Source organism: Xenopus tropicalis, chromosome 5 (assembly GCF_000004195.4).
Source record: "Xenopus tropicalis strain Nigerian chromosome 5, UCB_Xtro_10.0, whole genome shotgun sequence".
Lineage (NCBI taxonomy): Eukaryota > Metazoa > Chordata > Amphibia > Anura > Pipidae > Xenopus > Xenopus tropicalis.
In genome coordinates this window covers 102,975,784-103,002,535 of record NC_030681.2, presented here as the reverse complement: position 1 = coordinate 103,002,535, position 26,752 = coordinate 102,975,784, and the positions used below count along the sequence as shown (strand labels likewise).

General features: G+C 40.3%; 2 protein-coding genes across 2 annotated transcripts; both read right to left on the bottom strand.

Annotated features, from left to right (window-relative positions):
* Positions 1-1,345: 1,345 nt before the first annotated feature.
* On the bottom strand, positions 1,346-12,425 carry rtp3a.3 (receptor (chemosensory) transporter protein 3 gene A gene 3 [provisional]). Its single transcript, XM_031902666.1, has 3 exons — positions 12,359-12,425; positions 2,634-2,798; positions 1,346-2,002 (listed from the first exon to the last, which is right to left on the bottom strand). Exons 2-3 carry the CDS (start codon positions 2,783-2,785, stop codon positions 1,507-1,509), a joined length of 648 nt encoding a protein of 215 aa, XP_031758526.1. The 5' UTR covers positions 2,786-2,798; positions 12,359-12,425; the 3' UTR covers positions 1,346-1,506.
* Positions 12,426-23,088: 10,663 nt separating this feature from the next.
* On the bottom strand, positions 23,089-25,297 carry LOC116410982 (receptor-transporting protein 4-like). The gene is made up of 2 exons (XM_031902732.1): positions 25,158-25,297; positions 23,089-23,527 (listed from the first exon to the last, which is right to left on the bottom strand). The coding sequence occupies exons 1-2, from the start codon at positions 25,295-25,297 to the stop codon at positions 23,089-23,091; spliced, it is 579 nt and encodes a 192-aa protein (XP_031758592.1).
* Between the last annotated feature and the right edge of the window lie 1,455 nt (positions 25,298-26,752).

The window sequence follows — 26,752 nt, the reverse complement described above, 5'->3', positions numbered from 1 at the left end:
CATCCAAAAATGCAATTTGAGTGTTTTAGCAGAGGCGGATCTCGGTATCCTCTATACCAAGGTATTTTCTGGGGGTTTTCTTGTCAGGTAACAGCATGAAGTTTTGTAAGGCTAATGTAAGATCTTGTCTGAAGTCTGACAATGCATTTGGTTCATGCAGCTATATCCAATAGCCAATGTATTTCAATGAGGAATAAAGGATTTTCAGACTCCATTAAAAGTTTATTTTTATATCATTTTCATTATTCTTGCCCCACTTCAACAGCTTGTAGGGTGTGTCAAGTCAACTCCCACCCAACAAAATCTCCCATTCAGTTTGAGGCCTTAAAGTCAGCTTGGATGCTTCTCTTGTTATGCATTATTTTTGATCACAGTAGAGGCAGCCTTATCTTTCACTATCATTGTTATATCAGCCACATATATTTCCATATAGAAATGGAATGAATTATAATGAACCTTTTAGATAAAGGGTTGTTGTCCTTTGTCTTGTGGACATGGGGCTAGTAGCACGCAATGTGTGCACTTACCATAAATATAAATAACTGAATAAATAAAAACACAAGACACTAGAGCATTGGTGGAGAAAGGCTGCAGCTGTTTTATTTTTAAACCATAAATAACATCTCTATAACTTTTAAATAAAGAGATCATAACTTTCCAAAATCCGTAAAATAATTACCCCAGCCAGCCTCTGCTCCAACACCAGCAGGCTGCCTTGAATGAAGTGTACCTTTTTGCCCCTACCAAAAAGCCCAGGGCTTACCTCCACACAGCTGCGACAATACACTTTTTTTTTTTTTTATAAAACAGATAAAAAAATATATGGTTTTTTTTTTTGGTGGGTGGGCGGGCGGGGAACATCCTGACTCGCTCGTCCAGGCAAACTTCTGTGCATCGCTGTCCCAGTGCATCCCTTTTTATAGGCCATCGTCCAGCTGCAATAGCCTGTTGCTGGGCAAGAAAAAACCTGCCTGCCTTTGACAGATGATCAGACCACCTGCCAATCACATCTGGAAACAGCTGTATGCTACCAGGCAGATAACTACCCATGATGCATTGCGGCCCCAGCCACAACGAATTACCTCATCATGTACCTTCTCCTAGCTAAGGTAAGGCAATGCACCTAAACAAAAACCAAGTGCCTACACACGTGCACTGCCCCATGTACCTGGAGGCCAATGGGCCCCCAAGTTGCAGTGACATGAAGTGAGACTGCCGTTTGCCATAAAGGAAACAGAAACTGTCAGATGACTACCCTTAAATGGATTACTCCATGAATGCATAAAAAGTGACAATAACCTTCAGAAGTTCACCTTTTTTGGAAAAAAAACCACTACACACAGTATGCAGACAAAAGTAAACACTTTATTTATAGTATCCATTTGCAATAATCATAGTGATCTATATAAAGCAGTTAATCATTAATGAGATATATTAAAAGGTAGTATGAAGTTGCAGGCTAACACTAAGGAAGCTGTTAATCTTAGACCATGCAAATGGATGAAATCACTTTTTAGAGGAGTTTTTGGGGTTGGAAAATGCCATACAAGCTAAAGCTAAAGCCCCAAGCCCTACAGTGACACCTGCTACAGTTAGAGCTGTTGAAAGACCTTGCTGACTTTTCGTCTCCTTATGATGAGACACATCTTGGTACCATGGCTCCTCCAGATAAGAGTGACCTTCCTGGCAATCCTCACAGTGATCTTTGTCATGAGGACCTTTAGGCTCATTATAGTAATTAATCGACCTTAAATGTCGCCCATCTTTTTCTTTCTCATAGAATGTGCGGTTAATCTTCAAGACCAAATTCTTTATCATTATTTTAATATTCTCATCTGAAATCTGAGGTTTTTCCATCACACCACAATTGCACATTTTACATGACTGCTTAGCAATCTTCATGTTCACAATGCCACGTTTACAGGGTCTGTCCAGCGTTATGAGGAATCTGATGTGGATAACAGATGAACTCCAATGATGTCTACAGTATGAGCACCGAAAGCTGGGAAAAATTAAAAGACAAAACAGTATCAGTAGAGCTTATTTTTTCACAAGCAAGAGTTGGAAATACACCCTACCCTAGATAATACTGATTTTTCCATTAGAATGACAATATATTTTAATATGAAGTATAGTTACTGGCAAAAAGGTGACAAATGGACAGTGATGAACAGAATTCCTAAACCATCATATCACAAGCCTTCAATTTGCATGGACTTTATGGCAATAAATCTGACAAAAAAATGTCATTACTGTCTCAGATGTTGATTTGCCTTTTATCTTCATACCAGCCCAGACCCCACATATGCATGGCTAACTGTATAATAGGGTTAAAGGTGGTAAGTGTACACTATAGTATGCACTAAAATGGGAGCAGCATGATTATATGACCAAGCCAATGTGTATGGAATTAGCATTCATTTGCTAAGGCATTTCTATGTATGTGTAAGAGATTGTTTCAAATATAAAGCAGTTTCTATCCCAAAACACACCAGTTAAAGTTAATCCTATCTGCATGTTGTGTATTCAAACCCTGGCTAGTTTGCTCCACAGTGTGGACTGGAATGTAAATATTTATTTATTTATAAAAATGTATAAGATGATAGAGCCACGACATATGGTATTTACTGTACCTGCCAAATGTTTCTCGCTCAAACTTTAGCCCACCGTTTTCCAAGTTATTTTCATTAACTTGTAGTGTCCACAGGTCAGTAATATCCAGTTCTTCAATTTGAGTTTCAAACTCATCCGTCCACTTGTCATTGCCAATTGAAAGTCGGAGCATCTTGCTGAATGGACTGAAAGACAATTAATTGCTACAGTAATATACATGTAGGTTATCATGACAGGCATATATACTAAAAAAAAAGGTTGAATGTTTATTCAAATATCTATTAGCAGACATATTTGATCAACTTTTTTTTTCAAATTAAACCTTTTTTACCAGAGAGGTTGCAAAACGTTAGGAATCACTATACTAATCACACCGTCACTCTCAGGTTTGTGAGCAAGCGGTGAGAATCCACATCCCACAGTTCCCTCCCCCTGCACCATCCAGACTCCTGAAGACCTGCTTCCCTGTCCCTGATCAGGAAAAGGGCCCCAGGACTTCCCATTATGGTTGTCACCTGGCTGGTAAAAATTATGCTTTCTGCCAATGTTATTAATAGGGAAGATAGATAATAAAAGGCCAGTATTTTTCTCCACAAAAAGTGGCAACCCTACATCCCATGTTTGGTAGAATATCTGGGAAGCTGCATGGGAGAAGAAAGAGAAAAAGGATTGGTGAGGAAGAAACAAGAGTAATGGTTGAAAAATGTAGTCAATTCACCGTTTCATAATGATTGTTGTAATAGTTCTGTGCCTTGCTAGGAATTAATTTGAATGCTGTGTTTTGGACATGTAAATGCCTTATTTTAGCCAGTTCTGTCCTCCATAAATCATTTAATCATTAGCCAGCCACATGACTGCTTATCTCAGGCAAAGCAATATAATAGCCTGTAAACATAGCCTGTAAACATGGGTGGATGGTCACTGGGTTGTTTATCTGGGAATGTTAATTCACTTTAGCTTCAGAACAGATCACAAAAGCTGTTTATTTTTACTAAGGAATTAAATTAATTTAATTTTTTTTAGAATTTAAAATGTCACCTCAACATTAAGTGGCTTTAAAGTCAAAGAAATTGCAATTACAGAATGAGAAAAAAAAATATAAAAATAAAAACTGTATAAACAGTTAACCAGTACACACAGCAGCACTACTGTTACTTTTAGACCTCCTAGCTCTAGGCTGGAATGTATGGTACACAGCAAAGACAAAAAGGTATTACAGAAGATAAAACACCTAGATTTCCATTTCCCGTATAAAAAAAATAAATAAAAAAAAAAAAACTGCTCAGGAAATATATTCTGCACACATTTACAGGTATAAATGACCAGATATAAACAGAGAATACAATTATTATCCTGCATCAGACAACATACAATGTGTACCAATTCCATGTAATTTGACCGAGGTCTCCTGTAGGTAGACCATTGCAGACATGATTGCATATGCCTGAAAACAAGTCAAAGTCTATTTAGTTAGCAAATGCTGGCACACAGTCAATTTTATTTGGAGGCTTTTGTATAGAAAGGCATGTAGTGTCCAAACTGAATCATAAAAATAAAAGGCCTATAACTGTTCATCTGTTAGATGCACCTACTATCCAATCTGCACAAACTCACAGTTTGCCTACTACTGGTTAATCACTTTCCCACTCTTCAGAAGGTTCCACAGTAGTACTATTAGAACCTCATTTAGTATGCAATTTTTGACCACGCCCACTTTTGTGACCACGCCCCCAATTATCACACCCCATTTTTTAAAAAAATACTCCTTTTATATAGATGAAATGGCGGGATCAGACGCAAATGTGCTATACCCTCATACTGTACTACCTAAGGAAAGCAATATAGCAACTCCTACATATAAAATACAAATATAGAGACAAGGCAGTCAGTTATACATGAGTTATAACTATGTACCAGCTTTGCCCCCCATACACAGTAGTGTCCCCCATACACATAGAGCCTTGCTGCTACTACTACTACTGCTGCTGCTGCTGCTTCTTCTGCGTCTCCTCTATATGCGGCTCCTTGTTCGGTGGAGCCAGGCCCTTTTATAAGGTTGTGCCCGTGTGTACGTGTGATGTCAATACGCACGGGCGCAACCTTATAAAAGGGCCTGGCTCCGCCGAACAAGGAGCCGCATATACAGTGGAGGAAATAATTATTTGACCCCTCACTGATTTTGTAAGTTTGTCCAATGACAAAGAAATGAAAAGTCTCAGAACAGTATAATTTCAATGGTAGGTTTATTTTAACAGTGGCAGATAGCACATCAAAAGGAAAATCGAAAAAATAACTTTAAATAAAAGATAGCAACTGATTTGCATTTCATTGAGTGAAATAAGTTTTTGAACCCTCTAACAAAAAAAGACTTAATACTTAGTGGAAAAACCCTTGTTTGCAAGCACAGAGGTCAAACGTTTCTTGTAATTGATGACCAAGTTTGCGCACATTTTAGGAGGAATGTTGGTCCCACTCCTCTTTGCAGATCATCTCTAAATCCCTAAGGTTTCGAGGCTGTCTCTGTGCAACTCTGAGCTTGAGCTCCCTCCATATGTTTTCTATTGGATTAAGGTCCGGAGACTGACTAGGCCACTCCATGACCTTAATGTGCTTCTTCTTGAGCCACTCCTTTGTTGCCTTTGCTGTATGTTTTGGGTCATTGTCGTGCTGGAACACCCATCCACGACCCATTTTCAGTTTCCTGGCAGAGGGAAGGAGGTTGTCGTTCAGGATTTCATGATACATGGCTCCGTCCATTTTCCCGTTAATGCGAATAAGTTGTCCTGTGCCCTTAGCAGAAAAACACCCCCAAAGCTAAATGTTTCCACCCCCATGCTTGACGGTGGGGACGGTGTTTTGGGGGTCATAGGCAGCATTTTTCTTCCTCCAAACACAGTGAGTTGAGTTAATGCCAAAGAGCTCTATTTTGGTCTCATCAGACCACAGCACCTTCTCCCAGTCACTCACAGAATCATTCAGGTGTTCATTGGCAAACTTCAGACGGGCCTGCACATGTGCCTTCTTGAGCAGGGGGACCTTGCGAGCCCTGCAGGATTTTAATCCATTGCGGTGTAATGTGTTTCCAATGGTTTTCTTGGTGACTGTGGTCCCTGCTAATTTGAGGTCATTAACTAACTCCTCCCGTGTAGTTCTAGGATGCTTTTTCACCTTTCTCAGAATCATTGACACCCCACGAGGTGAGATCTTGCGTGGAGCCCCAGAGCGAGGTCGACTGATGGTCATTTTGTGCTCCTTCCATTTTCGAACAATCGCACCAACAGTTGTCACCTTCTCTCCCAGCTTCTTGCTAATGGTTTTGTAGCCCATTCCAGCCTTGTGCAGGTCTACAATTTTGTCTCTGACATCCTTGGACAGCTCTTTGGTCTTTCCCATGTTGGAGAGTTTGGAGTCTGCTTGATTGATTGATTCTGTGGACAGGTGTCTTTTATACAGGTGACTAGTTAAGACAGGTGTCCTTAATGAGGTTGACTAATTGAGTAGAAGTGTCTAACCACTCTGTGGGAGCCAGAACTCTTAATGGTTGGTAGGGGTTCAAAAACTTATTTCACTCAATGAAATGCAAATCCGTTGCTATCTTTTATTTAAAGTTATTTTTTCGATTTTCCTTTTGATGTGCTATCTGCCACTGTTAAAATAAACCTACCATTGAAATGATACTGTTCTGAGACTTTTCATTTCTTTGTCATTGGACAAACTTACAAAATCAGTGAGGGGTCAAATAATTATTTCCTCCACTGTAGAGAGGAGACGCTGAAGAAGAGGAACGCCTGACTACAGCCAGTGCATCCCGCTGTCAGGGATAGTTCCATGAATGTCCCGCATTACGGAAATGCGGGACATTCATGGAACTATCCGGGACAGCGGGATGCGCTACCAAAACCGGGACTGTCCAGCGGAAAGCGGGACAGTTGGGCGGTATGCATTCAGGAATTTGCCATAATCTTTAATGCAGGCACACAGAGGAGTACAGGGAAGCAGATCCGCTTCTCTCAGCCTGGCCGAAAAACGCAGCGCTGAGAGAAGCGGATATACACCTTGCGTGAACTCGCCCTTATCACAGGCAAACCTTTGCAATCCATATCCTACATCTTCACAAGGCACACTGTCAAAAATTGTTAAAGGGAACCAGCTCATATTTACATAGTAAACTGATGTGAAAAGAAATTACAGTAAGTAAAATAATACAACTGGATATTGCAATGAATGCTATAAGCATCTGAGAACCCCTGTGACTTGTGGGAGTTGCAGTGTTACAGACCAGGAGAAAAACAACAAAATATTTCTATGTGCTATTTGACACCTAGCCCCAGGGAAGTCCTGTCTGCCCCCTGTGGGGGGACACTGGGAGAAGGCCCCAATGCTCCAGTCCGACACTAATCACACACAGCTTTATCTTCTTATCCCAATGCCACAACTATGATTTCAAGTCAACTCTGCTTGCCTTCCTTCGCTGCTATCTAATTATAAAAAGACTACGTGATTGATTTGCCAGACATCCAATCAAGAATAACTGAAATGATCAGATGTCAGCAACACCCCCAGCCACGTTCAAATCCTCTAATTTGATTCTTAAAGAGGCAGTATGCCCCCCTTTTTCAGCATAAGTTCAATTCTTGTGTTGAACATACTTTACAACTATACTTAATCAGCACTGTGAGAGTTTGCTCTGCATACTGTACAAACTAGAATCATCTGCAAGCAATACAAAGCCATGAGTGTGTAGAGTATACCCAAAGGATGCATTGCTGAACTAGAAAATAATTGAGAAGGAGTATGCCCAGTTACAGGGTTAGGGAAATGTAGTCATGGGCACTGTGCAAGTCACATTCCTCACTACTAACAAGCAGTCTGAATAAATCATTTAAGCTGAAATTGAAAAGTTTGTTTTATTTTTAAAATAATGGTAAAATGTGCACTTACTCATATTAGTATTCCTAGTAACAATTTTACTCAAACTGGTACAACCTGCAGCTCTTCAACTGAAATAAGAAGTGCAAACACCAGCCTTGTCCATGTGCAGGGACGCTGGGACTTGTTGCTCCAAATCAGCTAGAGGGCTGCAGGCTAGAGACTAGTGAAGAGTGAATCTGTTGCTCAGAAAAAATTGCGAAATGCACTGGTCAATGGGGTTTTTTTTCCTCACACATGCATTGAAGTCATTTCTCATAGCAATGGTTATTTTTCCTCTGCATTTTTTTCTTCACGCAAATGCATTGGAGTCAGGTACAGGTATGTGACCCACTATCCAGAATGTTTGGGACCTGGAGTTTTCCAGATAAGGGATCTTTCTATAATTTGGATTTAAATATCTTAAAGGTGGCCATACACGGGCCGTTTGTAGCTGCCGATATCGGTCCCTTGGACCGATTCGGCAGCTTACCGGCCCGTGTAGGGGCAACAATGACTGGCCTGCCCTACCGATATCTGGCCTGATATCAATCGAGCAGGTTCAAAAATTCAGTCGGATTGTACCCATTACAGTTGTTATAATTCAATCATTTGGCCCCAAGGCAAAACAACCAAATTAACCTAAATTCCCCCAATATCGCCCACCTGTAGGTGTGAATATCGGGAGAAGATCTGCTTGCTTGGCGACCGGATCTTTACATGTATGGCCACCTTAAGTCTACTAAAAGATTATTTAAACATTAAATAAACCCAATAGGATTGTTTTACCTCCAATAAGGATTAATTATATCTTAGTTGGGATCAAGTAAAAGGTACTGTTTTATTATTACAGAAAAAAAGGAAATAATTTTTAAAAACTAGAATTATTTGCTTATAATGGAGTCTATGGGACATGGCCTTCCCATAATTCGGAACTTTCTAAATAACGGGTTTCCAGATAATGGATCCCATACCTGTACTGTATAAACCTGTAGATGCATGCAATCTACAGTATACATCTTCCGAATGCACTTTTGGATTTTCACTTGGAAACATAGCAGTCCAGATTTCCAAGTGTAGCCCACTTTAGAGAATGTGCTGCTACCTGCTGAGATCTTGTGGCGCTTACAGGGATCCTGAGCCCCGCTTACTATGGGGAACAGATGTTGCTGTACTATTTGGCGTGCCTCCACCCAGGATAGGGATAGCTTGAACTATAACTCCCCTCCTGAGAACTTGATATTATACTTCTGCGTTGGGGACTCCCAGCACTCCTGGCACCTTGCCCCCTCCCTGGGGTAGTTGCTTACCCGGCAGTGTGGATCCTCCAGATAGTAAGACAATGCACTCTGGTATTATGCCGAACCAAGTGATTTCTTTATTTGCAGAATGAATGACAGATAGGCTTTGCAGGAGTTACAGAACACGTCAGGGAACACTCTTTTCCTTAGGGGACCCTCTCTCCTGGGATACCGTCAATACTCCAGCCAGATGACCCTCTTTTGGGATTCCCTCCGGTACTTCACGCCAGAAGCCCCTCTCTAGGGCACTTCCCGGTACTCCCGCCAAGCGGACACCCCCTTGAGACCTCACCCCGGAATATCACCCGGCTATCCCCTGGATTAGGCAAATCACCTATTACTACCACTTGGTTCCCTGACTCCAGCAATCAGTGCTGGGAGATCTTAATCTCATTAAATCTCCTGTAGGGGCCAAGCTGCCCAGCTAAATAGCCTATCTACCACTCCTAGAGCGGCCTATAATCTTTAGCTTACTAACTACTCCTGGCCTGTAGCTGGCCTCTTGCCAGAGGGTCCCAGGCAGGAAGACCTGGCTGCACAAGGCTGCACAGCCTTATATACTGTGTGCACCACCCTGTGGCCATAACCCTGAACTGCAGGGATACTCCCTTTCTTAACACAAAAACAACTAGGACCACCCTTAGGTGTCCAATTCCCTAAGGCCACCCTCTAGTGCCTGTCAAAGGAGAACCCATCCTAGGGGCCCAATCTTGGAGATCCCTACATTCTCCCCCTTGACGAAAAATGTCACCTCCTGGCTGACATACCATATACCAACATTATACTTATACCATGGTTACTTCTCCAACAGTTCCTCACGGTGTCTGCTCAGAAACCTGTATTACCTGGAAGGAAATGTTAAACACAATTTTACATTTCCCATCAACCCCAAAGTCTTGGTATAAGTCCCACAGAGTCTTTGTCCCTGTAAGAAACTTTACACATACTCAAATAACTGAAAAGATCAAAGTCTCCACCTCTCCTTGAGGGAGTCCATGTCCCAAGGCAATCAGTGCCCTGGGATACCTCCAACCAACAGGTTGGGCACTTGAATCAGTCCTCAGCTTGACTGACGGACCCTCCTGGGTCAACTTTGGGCCTGGCATCCTCCATGGCCAACACAAAAGAATTCCCCTCTGGGAATTTAAACAGGAGCAGTCCTTGCCTCCCAACCAGCCGGTTGGCTGTGGTACAGGTAACCCTCACCCACCCCCACAGTCCCTTCTTGGGAAAGCACAAGTCCCTCCTGAGGGGTACACCAGAACTGTAGGTGCTACTTCCCCTTTAACTCAGTCACTCCAGGGATTAAGCATGCCCCTTGGGCCCTCACACCATGTAGGTGAATCTCACCTTGGCATCCTCATATGATGCATAGTACTTGGGGTGAGGCTTTTCCACTCTGTCTCCATTTGGCAGGGTGACTTCTGTGCTGCAGTACCTGGGCTCAGGATTCTTTCTGTCGCAGCTGTGCATAGTGTGGCGCAAGATAGTGCACCCCCACAACCACTCTTTCTCCAGGGCCTTGACAAACCGCCAGGCTGCCATCCTTTTTGCTTGGGCAGGCTCCAAAATCTGCATACACTCTTTTACACAATACTTCTCTGTGGCTGACTCACGCTGCTCTAAGATGGCCACCGTGATGTCACACTCTCACTCGTGGCTCACAACGCTCTGCACTGTTCCCAAGATGGCCGCGGTGATGTCACCGGCCGTAGTCACGCCCACTCACTTTGGCGCACTTTTCCAAGGATTCTGTAGGCTGCTCGCTCAAGGGGGCGGCACCCACCAATCACTAAGCACAGCCTCCCCCTCACAAACGTGGGCTTACACGTGTGGTCCTGGCTCTGTTTGGCGCCCTTCCCTGCAATCCAATTGGCCCAGAGCCTCTCCTGCTCTATTTGGCGCCAAATATCCCTCGTGGACACGGATCAGGGGGCCCAAAATTTAACCCAGACGGAGGGCAGGCTTCTGTGATCACTCTAGGCCTCACCTCAGTTATTGGCCCTTCCTTCTTTACTGTTTCAGATCTCAGCAGTGCCTCCAAATGTAGCCCACTTTAGAGAATGTGCTGCTACCTGCTGAGATCTTGTGGCGCTTACAGGGATCCTGAGCCCCGCTTACTATGGGGAACAGATGTTGCTGTACTATTTGGCGTGCCTCCACCCAGGATAGGGATAGCTTGAACTATAACTCCCCTCCTGAGAACTTGATATTATACTTCTGCGTTGGGGACTCCCAGCACTCCTGGCACCTTGCCCCCTCCCTGGGGTAGTTGCTTACCCGGCAGTGTGGATCCTCCAGATAGTAAGACAATGCACTCTGGTATTATGCCGAACCAAGTGATTTCTTTATTTGCAGAATGAATGACAGATAGGCTTTGCAGGAGTTACAGAACACGTCAGGGAACACTCTTTTCCTTAGGGGACCCTCTCTCCTGGGATACCGTCAATACTCCAGCCAGATGACCCTCTTTTGGGATTCCCTCCGGTACTTCACGCCAGAAGCCCCTCTCTAGGGCACTTCCCGGTACTCCCGCCAAGCGGACACCCCCTTGAGACCTCACCCCGGAATATCACCCGGCTATCCCCTGGATTAGGCAAATCACCTATTACTACCACTTGGTTCCCTGACTCCAGCAATCAGTGCTGGGAGATCTTAATCTCATTAAATCTCCTGTAGGGGCCAAGCTGCCCAGCTAAATAGCCTATCTACCACTCCTAGAGCGGCCTATAATCTTTAGCTTACTAACTACTCCTGGCCTGTAGCTGGCCTCTTGCCAGAGGGTCCCAGGCAGGAAGACCTGGCTGCACAAGGCTGCACAGCCTTATATACTGTGTGCACCACCCTGTGGCCATAACCCTGAACTGCAGGGATACTCCCTTTCTTAACACAAAAACAACTAGGACCACCCTTAGGTGTCCAATTCCCTAAGGCCACCCTCTAGTGCCTGTCAAAGGAGAACCCATCCTAGGGGCCCAATCTTGGAGATCCCTACACAAGCAACAAGCACTAAGCAACTAGTATTGCTGCTTATGCGACCCTTGCCCTGAAGGAAACAATCTGACAAACACATTTGCAGTGGAGAGGTTTTGTACATTAGAGAAGAGAAATATTGTTAAAAATGTACAGACTCTAACAAAACATGAATAATTCTGTAAATTCTAGAACATGTATGCGATGCTTCCAGCATCAACATGATTTACACACAGTTATATTAGTAGCAATAATTTTCCCTTTTCCCATGAAAATGTTATACCTGTTAACTAACCCAGATTTCCTAAAAGAGTTACCCGGTTTCGGACCCCCTCCCTTGGCCTCCCATCACTCTAAGCATTCCCACATTATTTTTAGTTTCTCCAGCTGAGTTAGATGTGCACATGTGAGGGACCCCATTAGTGCATGCCTACATTGTTTGGTGGCACACTTCACCAGAGGGCAGATAATAGAAATGGGCATCTCTGAAAGCTATTTGGGATGCTAATTGAGTTTCAAAGCTATATTATTTTCTGCCGTATTGCTTTCAGTTAAGCACTTACCGTGCCTTCAGCTTCTCAGAAATCAGATGCTGCTGCTGCTGGTGAGAAATGCAAGTACTGCAGAGGAAAAAAAGCACTCCCTAATTTATGAACACTGAATCATGTGTCTGTTTAATGAAGGGTGTGGACGTTTGCCCCAGATCTAGTAGCCCATACTAGAGATTAAGACATTTTGTTCAAAAAGCTCCCAAGAAAATATCCTCCCTTTTAAATAAAACAGTGTTTGTTTGTCCATATTTTGCAAAATAGCAGTCTGGCCAACTATGTCATCCCCGGTCTGGCCAGTCTGGCCAGTCCTACACTCACTTTCATCTGATTCATTAAGAATTCCAGTACAGGTATGGGACCTGTTATCCAGATGTTTTCTGGATTAGGGATCTTTCTGTAATTTGGATCTCCATACCTAAAGTCTTCTAGAAAATCATTTAAACATGAAATAAACCCAATAGGTGTCTTGTCCCTGATTAAATCTGTTCAGGCACCTTACACAGGCTTTGCAGGAGACTCTGAAGCATGTGGATAAGACAGTGAACCAGATCACAAGCACACACAGGTACTGGTCTTGTAGAGAATATCTTTTACTAAAGGTTAACACAGCAACATATAATAGCACACTGCAAAATGGTGGCTCTTAGACTTCTACACACACAATACAGGAACAGGAAGAAGAGAACATGTGACCAGCTGCTGTCCCAAGCTTAAGGTGACAGCGCAATATATTACATCCCCCGTTTTTAACAAAGTCTCCCCCCGAGCATACAATCTACTTCTTTATTATAAAATGATTATCATAATAGACTTTGCTAGGGATATCTAACTGAGAACATAGTCCTGTAACTTGGCAGGCTTTATTACAGTTCGTCCAAAGCGAGTGCTTCTTTGTTCTCCTGTTGGCTGGTGAGCTGCTGGGGTTGGTTCATCAACTCTAGGATCAACAGGTACAGCTCGTTGTTCTGGAGATTCCACTGGATATACTCCAGATTCATTGTTCATATCTGCTGGTAGATGTACCTCATCTTCAGCTGTTGGAATAACCGTGTCACGTCTCAAATGACGTCTGTTTCTGCGGAATCGAGCTCCACCTGGAGTCATTACCATATATGACCTTGGTTCCGCTGTAGGTTTCACAATGACTGCAGGTTTCCATCCTTGGGAGGTCTGTATCCTCACTCTCTCTCCCTTTCGAAAGATTGGCAAATCTTTAGCGCCTCTGTTATAGTATTGTCTTTGAGAGTTTTGTAGCTTCAACAGCATTTTGTGAGCTTTCTCAGGGACTTTTGGTTTAAGGATTTCAGTTGTTTCAGGTAAAGTACTTCTCAACACTCTTCCCATCAGTAGTTGCGCAGGAGTGACATTGGTACCTGAGATAGGAGTATTCCTTAAATGTAGTAGTGCTAAGTGTGGATCAGCTCCAGTGCTGAACGACTTCTTAAAAAGCAACTTCACCGTTTGTATCATCCTCTCAGCTTGACCGTTAGACTGAGGATATCCAGGACTAGAGTGAGTTAGTTGAATTCCCCACTGGGATGCAAAACTATGTATCTCTCTGCTGGAGAAAGGCATGTTGTCTGAAACCATCTCCTTTGGAATGCCATGTCTGGCAAACACGGATTTCAGTTTTGCAATTATGGAGTGTGATGTTTTATCCGGAAGTTTTAGGATTTCTGGATATTTTGAAAAATAGTCCACAATCAACAAAAATGCATGACCTCTAAAGTCAAAAATGTCAGCCGCGAGCTTTAGCCATGGAAGGTCTGGTATATCATGTGATAATAATGTCTCTTTGTGGTTGGCTGGTCTTTCTTCTTGACAGACTGTGCAGTTCTCCACCATCTGTTCTATGTCTTTGGACATACCTGGCCAGCACATGATCAGTCTAGCTCTTGCTTTGGAGCGTTGTATGCCCTGGTGTGCGCTATGTAGTCGCCTTAGCATTTCAGCTCGAGAACCTTTTGGTATCACAACTCTGTCACTTGACATTAGAAGATCATCAACTATTGAAAATGTGTGACGAATTGGCCAGTATTGGTGTAAGATGGATGGCACTTGTTTCTTTCGCTGTGGCCAACCTTGCATATGCATGTCTTTAACTGCTTGCAGGATATCATCTTTTTGTGTCTCCACTTTTAGCATTTGTAGCAGTTCGGGGCTTAATGCTTCTGTAGACTGCATTGCATAGACAACTTTCTCATCAAAAAGTTCCTCTCCATTGTCTGTACTTTTGATATCAACTGCTCTGGATAGTGTGTCAGCAATAGCCATCAATTTTCCTGGGGTGTATGATACAGATATGTCATATTTTTGCAACTGCAGTAACATTCTCTGTAGTCGTGCAGGAGCTTGTCCTATAGGCCTGGAGAGAATGGCTTGCAGAGGCTTATGATCTGATTGTACTTTTACATTGGCCCCATAGATGTACTGATGAAATTTCTTTGTTGCAAACACAATTGCTAGCAATTCTTTTTCAATTTGTGCATAATTTTGTTCTGCAGGTGATAGTGCTCTGGAAACATAAACAATGGGTTTTCTTTCTTGCATGAGGCATGCTCCAAGTCCATCTTTTGATGCATCAGCTTGTATTTCCAGTTGTTTGGCTGGATCAAAGTAACTGAGAACTGGGGCTTGTGTCAGGCTGCTCTTTAGCAAATTTAGGGCTTTGTCCTGCTCTGGGCCCCATTGCCACAAAATGTCTTTTTTGAGGAGCATTCTCAAAGGTGCAGTCAGGGAAGCTTCTTTAGGAATATATTGTGCTAGATACCTGGTCATGCCAAGAAATCTCATTAGACCTTTCTTATCTTGCGGTGGAGGCATATTTAGTATTGCTGAGATTTTGCTATCGTCAGGTTTGACACCATCTGAAGAAATGATGTGGCCCATGTATTTAACTTCTTTTACCAAGTATTGGATTTTATCCTTGTTAAACTTGACATTAAGCTTTCGGGCTCTCTCCATAACTTTGTTCAGAATGTCATCATGTTCCTGCTTAGTGGAAGCAGCTATAATCATATCATCTGCTATTATGTGGGTGCCTTCAATGTCTCCAAAAGCTTCTGAATTTTTCTGCTGAAACACCTCACTCGCAGACTTTATTCCAAATGGTAGCCGATTGAATTTGTAGCGCCCCCACGGTGTGTTAAAGGTACATAACAATGATGATTTTTCATCTAGAACGACTTGCCAGTAACCGTCCTTCTCATCCAGGATGGTAAAGAATTTCTTTCCATTTAGTTTGGCTCTCACATCCTCAGGTGTAGGAATTGAGTAGTGCTGTCTTTTTATAGCTTTGTTAAGATCTCTGGGATCCAGACAGACTCTGAGGTTTCCATTTTTCTTTTCTGTTATTACTAGACTATTCACCCAGGGTGTAGGTACAGTCACAAGGCTCACAACTCCTGTCTCTTTAAGTTCTGTAAGTGTTTGCTTGAACTTGTCCATGATGGCATAGGGAATTTTCCTACAACCATGTATGACAGGTGGCACTGTAGGGTCTACATATATGTGATGTTTTCCAGGAAAACAACCGAGTCCTTTGAAACTTCAGGGTGTTTTGTTATTAAGTCTTTTTTAGTTGCAGGTGATGATACGTTCACTGTATCTATTCTCTGAATGAGTTGTAGATCTACACATGCTTTCCTTCCCAAAATAGGTGTTGTATTTTCATTTGTGATGAAAAACTGGAGTTTTGCTTGCTGGCCTTTTGCCATAACTGTCAAAGTTGTACAGCCTCTAGGAATCAGCTTTGTACCCCCATATGAAACTAACACAGTGGTAGTTGGTTCAATTTTCACAGGAGTGGACATGGTATTAACCGTTGCAATTGGTAATACATTAGCTTCTGCTCCAGTGTCTAGCTTAAATTTAACTGTATTTTCTCCAATGGTTATATCTGTGTACCAGGCATCATCCAATTTCTGGGCCTGTGTACATAAATCTGCTGCCTGCAGGACACCAATAAACAGAGAGTCTATTTCCTTTGGCTTCTCTTTATTCATTTTCCAAAGAGGATTTTTTGTTCTGCAGCATTTAGCAAAATGATTCTTTCCATTACATTTATGACATGTTGCCCCATAAGCTGAACACTGTTTTGGTTTGTGCCTCTGCCCACACTGCTTACAGCTATAAACCTGTGTATCAGGTGATTTTTGCATGCTTTGCTTTACGTGTCCTGACTTTCTGTCCTGGGCATATTCTTTGCTTGCTTTTCTCTGTGACAGTGCTTGCATTTGCCTCTCTGCTGCACTTGCACCCATAGCTTCAACTTGGGCTTTTGTTGTCTCTTTAATTCTGCAGATTGACACTGCTTTTTCTAATGTCAAATCAGGATCAGCTAACAGCTTCTCTTTTAGTGCAGGGTTAGTAATGCTAAACACAATTTTATCTCTGAGCATGAGATCTTCTGTGTCTTTAAATTCACAATCTTTTGCTTTTAATTTCAGCTCTGTCTGAAACTTGTCTATACCCCCAGTGTCTGGCATGGGATGTGTCCAGAACTGATATCTCTCAAACACACTGTTTTTTCTAGGATTGCAGTGCTTTCTGAATTGTGCCAGCAGTTCATTCATAGTTGGTGCTTCAGGAGTCTCATATACCACATTCATAGTATTATACAGCTCCAAGCCTTCCTCCCCTATGGTGTGTAACAGAATGGCTATTTTCTGTGCCTCTGGATATTTGCAGGCACCAGTTGCAGTCAGATACAGCTGCAATTTCTGTTCCCATCTCCTCCAGTTTTCACTGAGGTTGCCAGAAAATATTAAAGCATTTGGAGGTTTAAACTGCTCCATTTTTAGGCAGGCACAGTCTTTTATCTATATAAATGTCCTTTAGCACACAGTGTATTCTTCTTTAACTACTTACAGTTCTGTGGGGATTTGCTTGCAGATTTCTGGTTACACTCCAACTTCTGACACCATGTCTTGTCCCTGATTAAATCTGTTCAGGCACCTTGCACAGGCTTTGCAGGAGACTCTGAAGCATGTGGATAAGACAGTGAACCAGATCACAAGCACACACAGGAACTGGTCTTGTAGAGAATAACTTTTACTAAAGGTTAACACAGCAACATATAATAGCACACTGCAAAATGGTGGCTCTTAGACTTCTACACACACAGTACAGGAACAGGAAGAAGAGAACATGTGACCAGCTGCTGTCCCAAGCTTAAGGTGACAGCGCAATATATTACAATAGGTTTGTTTGCCTAAAATAAGGATTGATTATATCTTAGTTGGGATCAAATACAAGGTACTGTTTTATTATTACAGAGAAAAAAATAGCGTTATTTGCTTATAATGGAGGCTACTGGACATGGCCTGTCCGTAATTCAGAACTTTCTGGATAATGGGTTTCTGGATATCAGATCTCATACCTGTATTTCATTATGTATTTTGAAAGGGGCTAGGGTTCATTTATGAATGCAGGCGCAACTGTGATTTTAAAGCTGGGGTGCAACAAGTGTGTGAGCATATAATTCATAAAGAGATAAACAGGGATCCACTGTATTTGCCAGGTAAGTCCATTACGGAAGGTGAAATTTACTCACAAATATATGGTTTTATAAGTTGTGTTAATTCCAAAAATAATGGGTCATGTTTTAAAAGGACAGTAAAGGGTTTATTTAGTAACATTTGAACAAAAAAAACATATTATAGATATAATATTGAATCACTCTGTTTTATATGTTTTGGGGTAAAAAATGTGTTTCTGTCTTTTTGTGATAGCACTGCATTTATTTATGGATACGAAGAAACATGAATCCCCCACAAAAGATTTGTCTATATACAGAACAAAATAACAGAAAAAAAGAACAAAAAATAAATTAAACAAGTACTCAGACAAGATGCAGAAATCATGATAATATTTTATACAGTGGATCAAATTTTTAGTGGTGACATATAATATTGTTATATAAACATAATGGCACAGGGCATTACTAAACAATGTCTGTGTAGTTTTATTTCACAGTCATTCCAGGCTTCTCCCAGGAATTGAAACTGAAATTATTTCCTTTAAGCCTCCTCTAAACACTGCCCCTCCCTATATCAGCTCTGTTCTTGTTCTCTTCTTATTAGTCTCGGTCACACACAGCCACTCGGTCACACATTAGCAACAACTACTGTATAACAGAAGTGGAACATGATAGACTATATAACAATTGTCTTTGCTTTATTATATAAACTGTAGATGTATAGTACATTATACATTTGTAGATGTAATACACAGACACAAAATAAGATAGATACAAATACATACAGTTCCATAGTCATTTAAATACAGATGTCTTTTTCCATAGTGGTAGACATGAAAGGTTGAACTTGATGTAGGTGTTTTTTTCCAACCTTAATATACAGTATTATGTTACATACATGTTAAATGTATTACCACAAAGACAGTTATGAATGAAATTGTGTGGTGTGCATATTTGAACAGAAGAGTAAAAGATAAAGGTGTTACACAGTGGGATAAGTCACTGGAAGCTGAAACACAAAACCCTGTGTACAATCCTTACTGTATGGCCATAGCTTTTATAGTTGTTATAACAAAAACAAAATTTAGATAATCAGATCTGAAGAGTAAGACCTATTTTTCATGGAGATATCTGTGTAGAGTGCATACAGATTGCAAAGCTAAATACAAAGAACCAACTGCAGTTTATGATTAACTTTATAAATCATTCTGGTGCATAGAATCAGCAAAACTAAAGAAAATAGTATAGGATTTGTTTGTATTTATTTGAATTCCTGTTTTCTTTGTAATAACTGGCTTTTTTAATATTTCATTTTTACGCACAAAAAATATAACAAACAACAAACAAATATCAAGAGGCAGAAACAAGCAATACAGCAACTGTCATTTTGTTGAGAAGAATACTGCTGAGAGATTATTGGGGTGTTAGGTCCCTCTTCTCTAATGGGCACAGAGAAATGTTCAACATTGCTGCTATGCTGAATATTAAATATTTTTGTTTTGCAGATGCCTAAATGACAAGCTTCGCACAGCTTCTTTATGTGTGGCCCATGCCCACTCTGCCCATCATTTGCAGGATACCATTCTGAAACATATTCTCCATAGCACTTATCTCTTATAGTATTGATCAGATTCCGTAAAATGTTCCTGATTACACTGTTTGGCATTTCAGGTTTAACATATTGGTTATCATTGCAGTTTTGACACTTCTGCCCGAATGGTTTCATCATGACTCTTCCTTGCCAGCCATTCAGATTTATGTAGAATTCAATGACAGCGTGTATTGATTTCCAGGAGTGAAGACAATTATGACAGTGGAACCTGCAAATGGACAAAATCATTGTAACAATAAAAATACCAGTGCCAGGTCTCATACATGATCAGTAGCTTTAAATGAAATTATAAATGATTTGCTAAATTCATCCAAAATGTATTCAATAACAAGCACTGTGCATAAGTTCTTTGGTTAGATTGTAAGCTCTATGGGGCAGTGACCTCCATCCTCTTGTCTCTTTGACACTTTGCTCTGTGGAATCTTTAATGCAACTGTACTTTGTATTTACTATCATATTTTCTATTTATTTATCTATTATTGTATATAGTTAAATGTATTTTTCTGCTGCACACTGCCACATACATAAGCAGCATTATTAAAATAAAAACATACCTACATGAATACATTTCAACATTTAAAGGGCTGGCAGAACTACTGTATCGAAAATGTGAAGAAAAACATTGGACAGTGGAAGCTGGAAGTATAGCTTTGCTATAGAAAACACATTTTATGGACATGTGGAATTTTCTCACTAATGGATTTGTAAGGGGAGGGCGGATTGGGGGTTGGGACAATTTGCCATGTCTGTTTTGATGCCAGAGCACTTAGTACTAGAAGTAAACGAAACTGTTCTTCAGTTGTGTTGGTATGCACTTTTAAGTACATAACTGAGTTAAAAATGTATCTGCACATTGAAACAGCATCTCTAGGAGTGTTCAGTAGAGAGAAGAAAACCAAAGAAGGGTTCCATGACTGTCAGAAAGGTAATGAGATATGGAGGTGGCAGAGATCAAGCAGAGGAGTGGAAAAGTAAAGTAGAACACTGATAGAGAAATAAAAGATATGGAAGAGAATGAAAGTGATACTGAGAATTGCACTTTGTATGCTGCGCTCACAGTTATTCAAGGAATCAGACCTAGCTGGAAACGAAATCCTGAATTTCAAATAGAATAAAAAAAAGATTATTTAGTTTCTAAATACTCACTTTCCAAAAGCATCCTGTTGAGTGAATGATTTCCATCCCCTCTGATTTGGTTTCTCACTGCAGATATCTATAGTCCACATTTCTCGTCGTTTTCCATCAAACATTTCAGAAAACATCTTTTTCCAGCACCGATAGTCACCCATTGTTTCTCTCAACAGCTATTTGTGCTCTAGCATGTTATATTGTATTATATACCCACAGTACTTCCTGATGGTTTCAGCAGGGTGGGTGTGGTTAAGAATTGAATAGTATGTATTAATAGGCTTTAATAAGCTTGTCATTACCTTAAGGAGGCAGTATAGATAAAGATAAGCATATTGGTAACTAATTGCAGTTCACTGGAGCTCTGATTATGTTTCTGTTACTGGTTAATAACTGAAAAAGAAGCTACACGAAAGAAGCGTAGAAGGCAAGTGAGGAGCACACATGAGACTAAGGGACCTAAAGACGGAATATAATGTCCCAAGGGGGGTGCTGACATACCTTACAGTATCTAAAAGCTTTATGCGTTACCTTTTCTAAAAGTAAAACAAGAAAAAACAGTACAGGCTCATACAGTAGCAATGAGGCACAGTATATTCAGGATTGCCTGCAAGTTTGAAACATGGATTACAGGGATGCATACAGTTGTATTACAAATACTGCACACTCACATGATTCCCCAGGGATTACTTTTTTCAGTAGACAGGATATGTTTCTGTAGAGTCACCTAAACCTGTTTTTCTAACTACTTGTGTAGGGGAATACAGGCAGCCATCAGACATACTTCTTGTCTTCTTTTGTTAGGCCTAGCTGATTGGTCAGCTGTGCCTTTTGCTTTGAAAAGTTATCCTCAATATGATGGGTTATAAAAATGCCAGTGATATGATTTCACCATGTCAGCATTCCTTGCACATTGTATATACAAAACCAGTCATTTAATCATTGCTCATAATAATTATGACCTATAATTCACAGTCATTTCCAACATATTGAAAATAAATACAATTACTGCAAGTTTGACATCTCCGTCATCAGGGCTAGAATTAATTTTTATGCCCACCTTGTCAATAAAGTCACCTTCAGGATTGTGAGCTTATCCAGGGCTTGTCATTACATTTTGTATGACTTTATTCTAACAGTTATTCACCTTGTAAATTACCAGATGATAAGTTCATAGGATGTAAGACAAAGAAGCCAAATAAATCCAAATAAATTTTATTAAGCATTAAGCAGATACAGTACAGAACAATGAGTGAGTGTGTATGAGTATGTATTTATAGTTAGTAAAAGGAACATTGCTGTGTTAAGCTAGTGGGAGATGTAAGAGGGGTTAATACTGTATTGTATTAGTGTATTGTTGTATTGTTGTTACCTATTCTAGCCACTATATAACAACCTATGGCAAATAATCCCCTGGTTGACTGTCCTAGAAGAAGCCGTTCCTCAGTGTCAGGCAGTGTGTAGTGTGCTCCAGCCTTTTAGGCTGATGAAAGGGAGAACTGATAAAGTCAAGGGCCCAAGGACCAATACCCAAAGTAAATTGCCCAAAGGTAGAGTTTAATTAACCAACATAATTTAGGTAGTTCAGCTAGTGTTAGGACAATTTCTGTCACCTTAAATGGTGAGAGACAGGAATAGGCCAGCTAGATGAGCAGTTGAGGCTCCACATAGATGGAAGTAAGGGATTAGTACTAAGGCCAGATTCACCGGTCAGGACCAGTATTACAGGGGCTAAGTGCTAGATAGTCCTTTGACCTTTCATAGACCCTTTAACATGTGCTTCAACTGGTGCTAGACATCTGTATGCCAAAAGGGGCCCCCATGAGAAAAAGAGTTTCAGGGAGGTGGACAAAGGGGTTGTTTGCCCCTGGCCAGTAACCAATAGCAACCAATCAATGATTTGCTTTTTCAGCGAGCTGCAAGTTGAATGTTGCAAATTAAGTGTTTATAAACACTGTGGTTCTCTAGTGCTGTTATTTATGAAACTCTGACAGAGATAAAACAAAATGCCTTATGTGAGGCAGTGAAAGTGGCTATGAATAAAATCAGTACCTGATCCATACTATCAAAACTGGTGTGGATCTCCCTATTAGTCAGCCGAAGAGTGACCCTGTAACAGTGGTGCAGGCTGAAAGGTTAATTTGGCCTCAAATTATTACAGAAAACAAATCTTTCCACCACCCTGAACCGTGCCCAGTGAATTGTGGCGCTTTAGGTTGTGGTCTTTTGATTGCTGCCACAAGTAGCGGTATCAAAAAGCTACATGTTTATATAGCAGATACTTTTAGTAGCCCTTAATTTTTATACTTTATAGTCATGGGTATTTTAGCTATACATAATTAAAAATAATCTTTATTCCACATTTATCATAGATATATTGAATTCTTGAATCAAATAATAGTATGCACTAGTAATATGTATGATTGCCTCTTTTTAGTGACAAGTACTATGGTAATGACTTAAAGTATAATACAAAAAAATTATAAAATAAAAAAAATTTCAATAAAAAAGTTAAAAACAAAATTACAATATAACACAACAACAGGTTTGGTCTGGTATTGACTCTGTTTCATCTGTGTCATATATGGAGTAAACGGAATAATATGGTCCTCTATAAGGATCTGTATTTCCTTTATCACAGACTCCAGAAGCACAAGCCTCACAATTTCCTCTATCGTGAGGGCCAGTCTGGTTTCCACTCACAATAAATTTCCTCTCTGGCTCATCGGTTGCAAGTTTACCAAAGTATTTTACAAGTATCCTAGTTACCAGCCTGTTAATAACGATCTCAATGTTCTCTTCGGTGAATGTAGGATACTCGTAGCTGTTAGTGTTGCATATTTTACATTTTTGTTTGAAGACATACATCATCACTTGGCCTGTTTTTCTGACCATCTTAATGTAGAATACAACATGGACTTTTGAGGAAGCCCAGAAACGACCACAGGTGGAGCAGCAAAACCTGAAACAGACCACAAACTAAGCTAAATGGAAACCATTAAGTTTTTAGATTTTGCATTTATCATTAAATTTTTATTGTGATACTGTGGAAGATATGATATAGCTGTAGACAGGCCCAGATTGGCAATCTGTGGATTGTGGCAAATGCCAGATTGGCTGCTGTAAGATGCTATAGACAGTCTCTATATAGTGGGCTGGTGGGGGGCTGTTTGGTACTTGAAATGCCAGGGCCTATTTTGAATCTCAGTCCAGAGTTGGCAGTAGGGTCAATTACTTTTTAGAAAATAATCAAGTTTGCTGGAAATAATACATACAAATATAGTGTATTGTAGATCCAGAGACTGTTATGGATCCTATTCCATATTCCAAAAATATTTACCTTTTGTATTGATTAAAAGTTGTATTTTTGCATGTAATCTTCATGTTCCTGTATAATCCCATTTATTATACAGTACTGCGGAATACACTTAAATATGTGTTAATGACTGCTGTACTGCACTGGGTACATAAGTATATAAATATTTAAGTATACATACATACATGATAAATAATAATATTGCATATAAGGATTGTGGTATGCACCTTAATTTATGGGAGCACTACACTATTGCTTATAATTATTAGCTTCATCCCTTTGTCACAATAGTAACCACCTGAGGAAAGGCAGAGCTATGTTGCCCATAATGTTGCAGTGTGTCTGCCATGTATAATTAGAGTTTTTGGGATCACTCCCTCATTTCTGTGCTAGTGATTATGACTCCCTTTTCTTCTTCCAAATACAAATTCACACCACTACAAAAAGTTAAAAATTATTAACTTTATTACACTCTATTAAAATACACCCCATATACAAAGCCTAACACGTTTCATGCTTACCCAGCACTTAATCATAGGCATCATAGGCTCAGGCCTATGATTAAGTGCTGGGTAAGCATGAAACACATTAGGCTTTGTATATGGGGTGTATTTTAATGGAGTGTAATAAAGTTTATCATTTTTAACTTTTTGTAGTGGTACTGATTTTTATTTGGTAGCTGTTCCTCTCTTTGGCCACTAGAGGGATTAATTTGCACCTAAATAACTTGGATTTCTACTTACAATTATGACTATCCTAAATCTGGGCTTTTAAAGTGAAGTTCCCTTTTCTTCTTGACATGAAAAAGCTATTATCTTGTTTGGGGTATTATGAAATAGGCTACTATATGATATCTTCATCCACCATTTGGTTTCCTTTGTTATTATACTGCTCTTTGTACTCTATGTGCAAGATGTTAGGGTTCGAACTGGAGAAACACTCCCCTGTGTTGGCATTCTCCTGCAGTCTACCACAGGGGAGAGCAGATAAAAATGCATTCCATTCTTCTTAATGTGGCTGTACTGGCACAGGTGAAGCGCAGGTGGCACAGCATGTTGTGTTCAGCGCTTACATGTGCCTGTGTGAGTGCCGCCCCATACAGAAGAATGGGGTGCACTTGTTTCTGCACCCCCCTGTGGTGGAACGCAGGAGAACACTGCCACAGGGAAGCACAGGAACAAATGCTCATTAGTGTAATCCCTTAAGGAGAAGCAGCAGTTCTTCAGATCCACTCTTCAATCTGCAATGTGTCTGACATTTGCATCTCAAGAGTTACCTTCCAAAAGCACAAAGTGTATATTGAAGCCATCCTTCTGGTTTCTGGTGAATCTCTTGTATCTGAAAGCTCCATGCATGGGGGACTTCCCGTTCCTCTATCTCTCTGGTAAACACCCATTTCCAATGCTCTTCGTCCATCTTTAGAATGAATACTAAGCAGCTAATGTAGCAAACTTATCTGTTTGTTTTTGTGTAGTTACTGGACATTGATCCTAGTGTTCATGAGAAACGAAACAGTCGAAACAGAAAGTCTTATTGCTGGAAAATTGAAAAAAAGTTATAGTTATGTTATCTATATAAAAATGCTGAGTATACATATTGCACTGATAATCGTCTATACCTGTATAAGCTTTTATTACATCAAGGGAAAAATTAAGTGTGCAGCAAAGTAGTACTGATTATTGCTTTATCTGTTTAGCAATGGAGATACGCGGAAATTCGCTGTGGACCCATGCCTGGTGAATTATTTTGTCTATCACTATTTGTAGATAATTTGGAACCGGAAATCTATTTCCATTGTGTTGTGCCTCATGTAAAATAATATGAAATAATATAAAATAAACAGTTCATACTCTTATATTGATTTAACTGATTTAAGCCTCAGTTTTCTTTGAACAATCCTTTGCCAGGTGCATTCAGCTGAAAAACCATGAGGGTTTAGGTGTTAAGTGAAGCCTCAACTGAGACTTCTGAGAATATTAGAGGCATCAGTTTCCCTCATTATTAGCAATAACACCTCATACTGTACCTCAGACTCGTCTATAACCCAACCAAGCAGCTAGTATTTATAATACAGAGCAAGGCTAATTGCAAGTGCTTAGTGCATGGAGGCCTGATAGTTAGGATTTTTGCACTTCTGCATAGCCCATTAAAACTGAGGTCACCTACTGTATCTACTGCCTGTCAGACATTACAGCCTTTCGGCCTGGATGGACAATATTACTTTAATTTACATATTTTCTAGGGAAGCAGTTTTTTGTGTGCTAAAAGGACCCTTTATGCCTAAAAAAAATATCAACACTTATTGATATATCATTGCCATTATTTTAGACAAATAATTTTAGGTTTCAAAAATGATTTTCTTTTTCTCTGTTATAATAAAACAGTACCTTGTTCTTGATTCTAACTTGATTCTGTGTGAATCCTACCAGGCTTATTTATGTTTAAATTACTTTTAGCAGACTTATAGTATGGAAATCCAAGTTATGGAAAAAACCTTTATCTGTAAATTCCCAAGTCCCAAGCATTCCAGATAAAAGATCCTGCAGTATGTACCCATAAGGCTGTGAGAGCCTTGGACCTTTCTAGCTTGAAATGTCTTTATTTTGTGTACAATCTCCTAGGCAGTTGTGCACATGTCATTAGAAATGTTGGTGACCTGAGTATTACACACATTTATGTTGGTTGTTTAACATGAATAGAAAAAATAACTATAAATGCAAGAAAAAGTCCAGAGCATATCTGTATTATTGGCAAGCAGTCAGTAGATGGCGCTGCAGAACAATGCATCTGATATAAAACAAAATGTTGGCACATAACTAAAACTGATATACAGTGTGATGAGAAAGAACACTATAAGGTGCATTTTACTTG

What these genes read in the sequence shown, in the direction of transcription:
- LOC116410982 (XM_031902732.1), bottom strand. Translation starts at nt 25,297, where the DNA reads ATGGACGAAGAGCATTGGAAATGGGTGTTTACCAGAGAGATAGAGGAA. An exon ending in ACACTTTGTGCTTTTGGAAG is followed by an intron (nt 23,528 to 25,157) that starts GTAACTCTTGAG and finishes GGTCTGTTTCAG; the next exon opens with GTTTTGCTGCTCCACCTGTG.
- rtp3a.3 (XM_031902666.1), bottom strand. Translation starts at nt 2,785, where the DNA reads ATGCTCCGACTTTCAATTGGCAATGACAAGTGGACGGATGAGTTTGAA. An exon ending in GAGCGAGAAACATTTGGCAG is followed by an intron (nt 2,003 to 2,633) that starts GTACAGTAAATA and finishes AATTTTTCCCAG; the next exon opens with CTTTCGGTGCTCATACTGTA.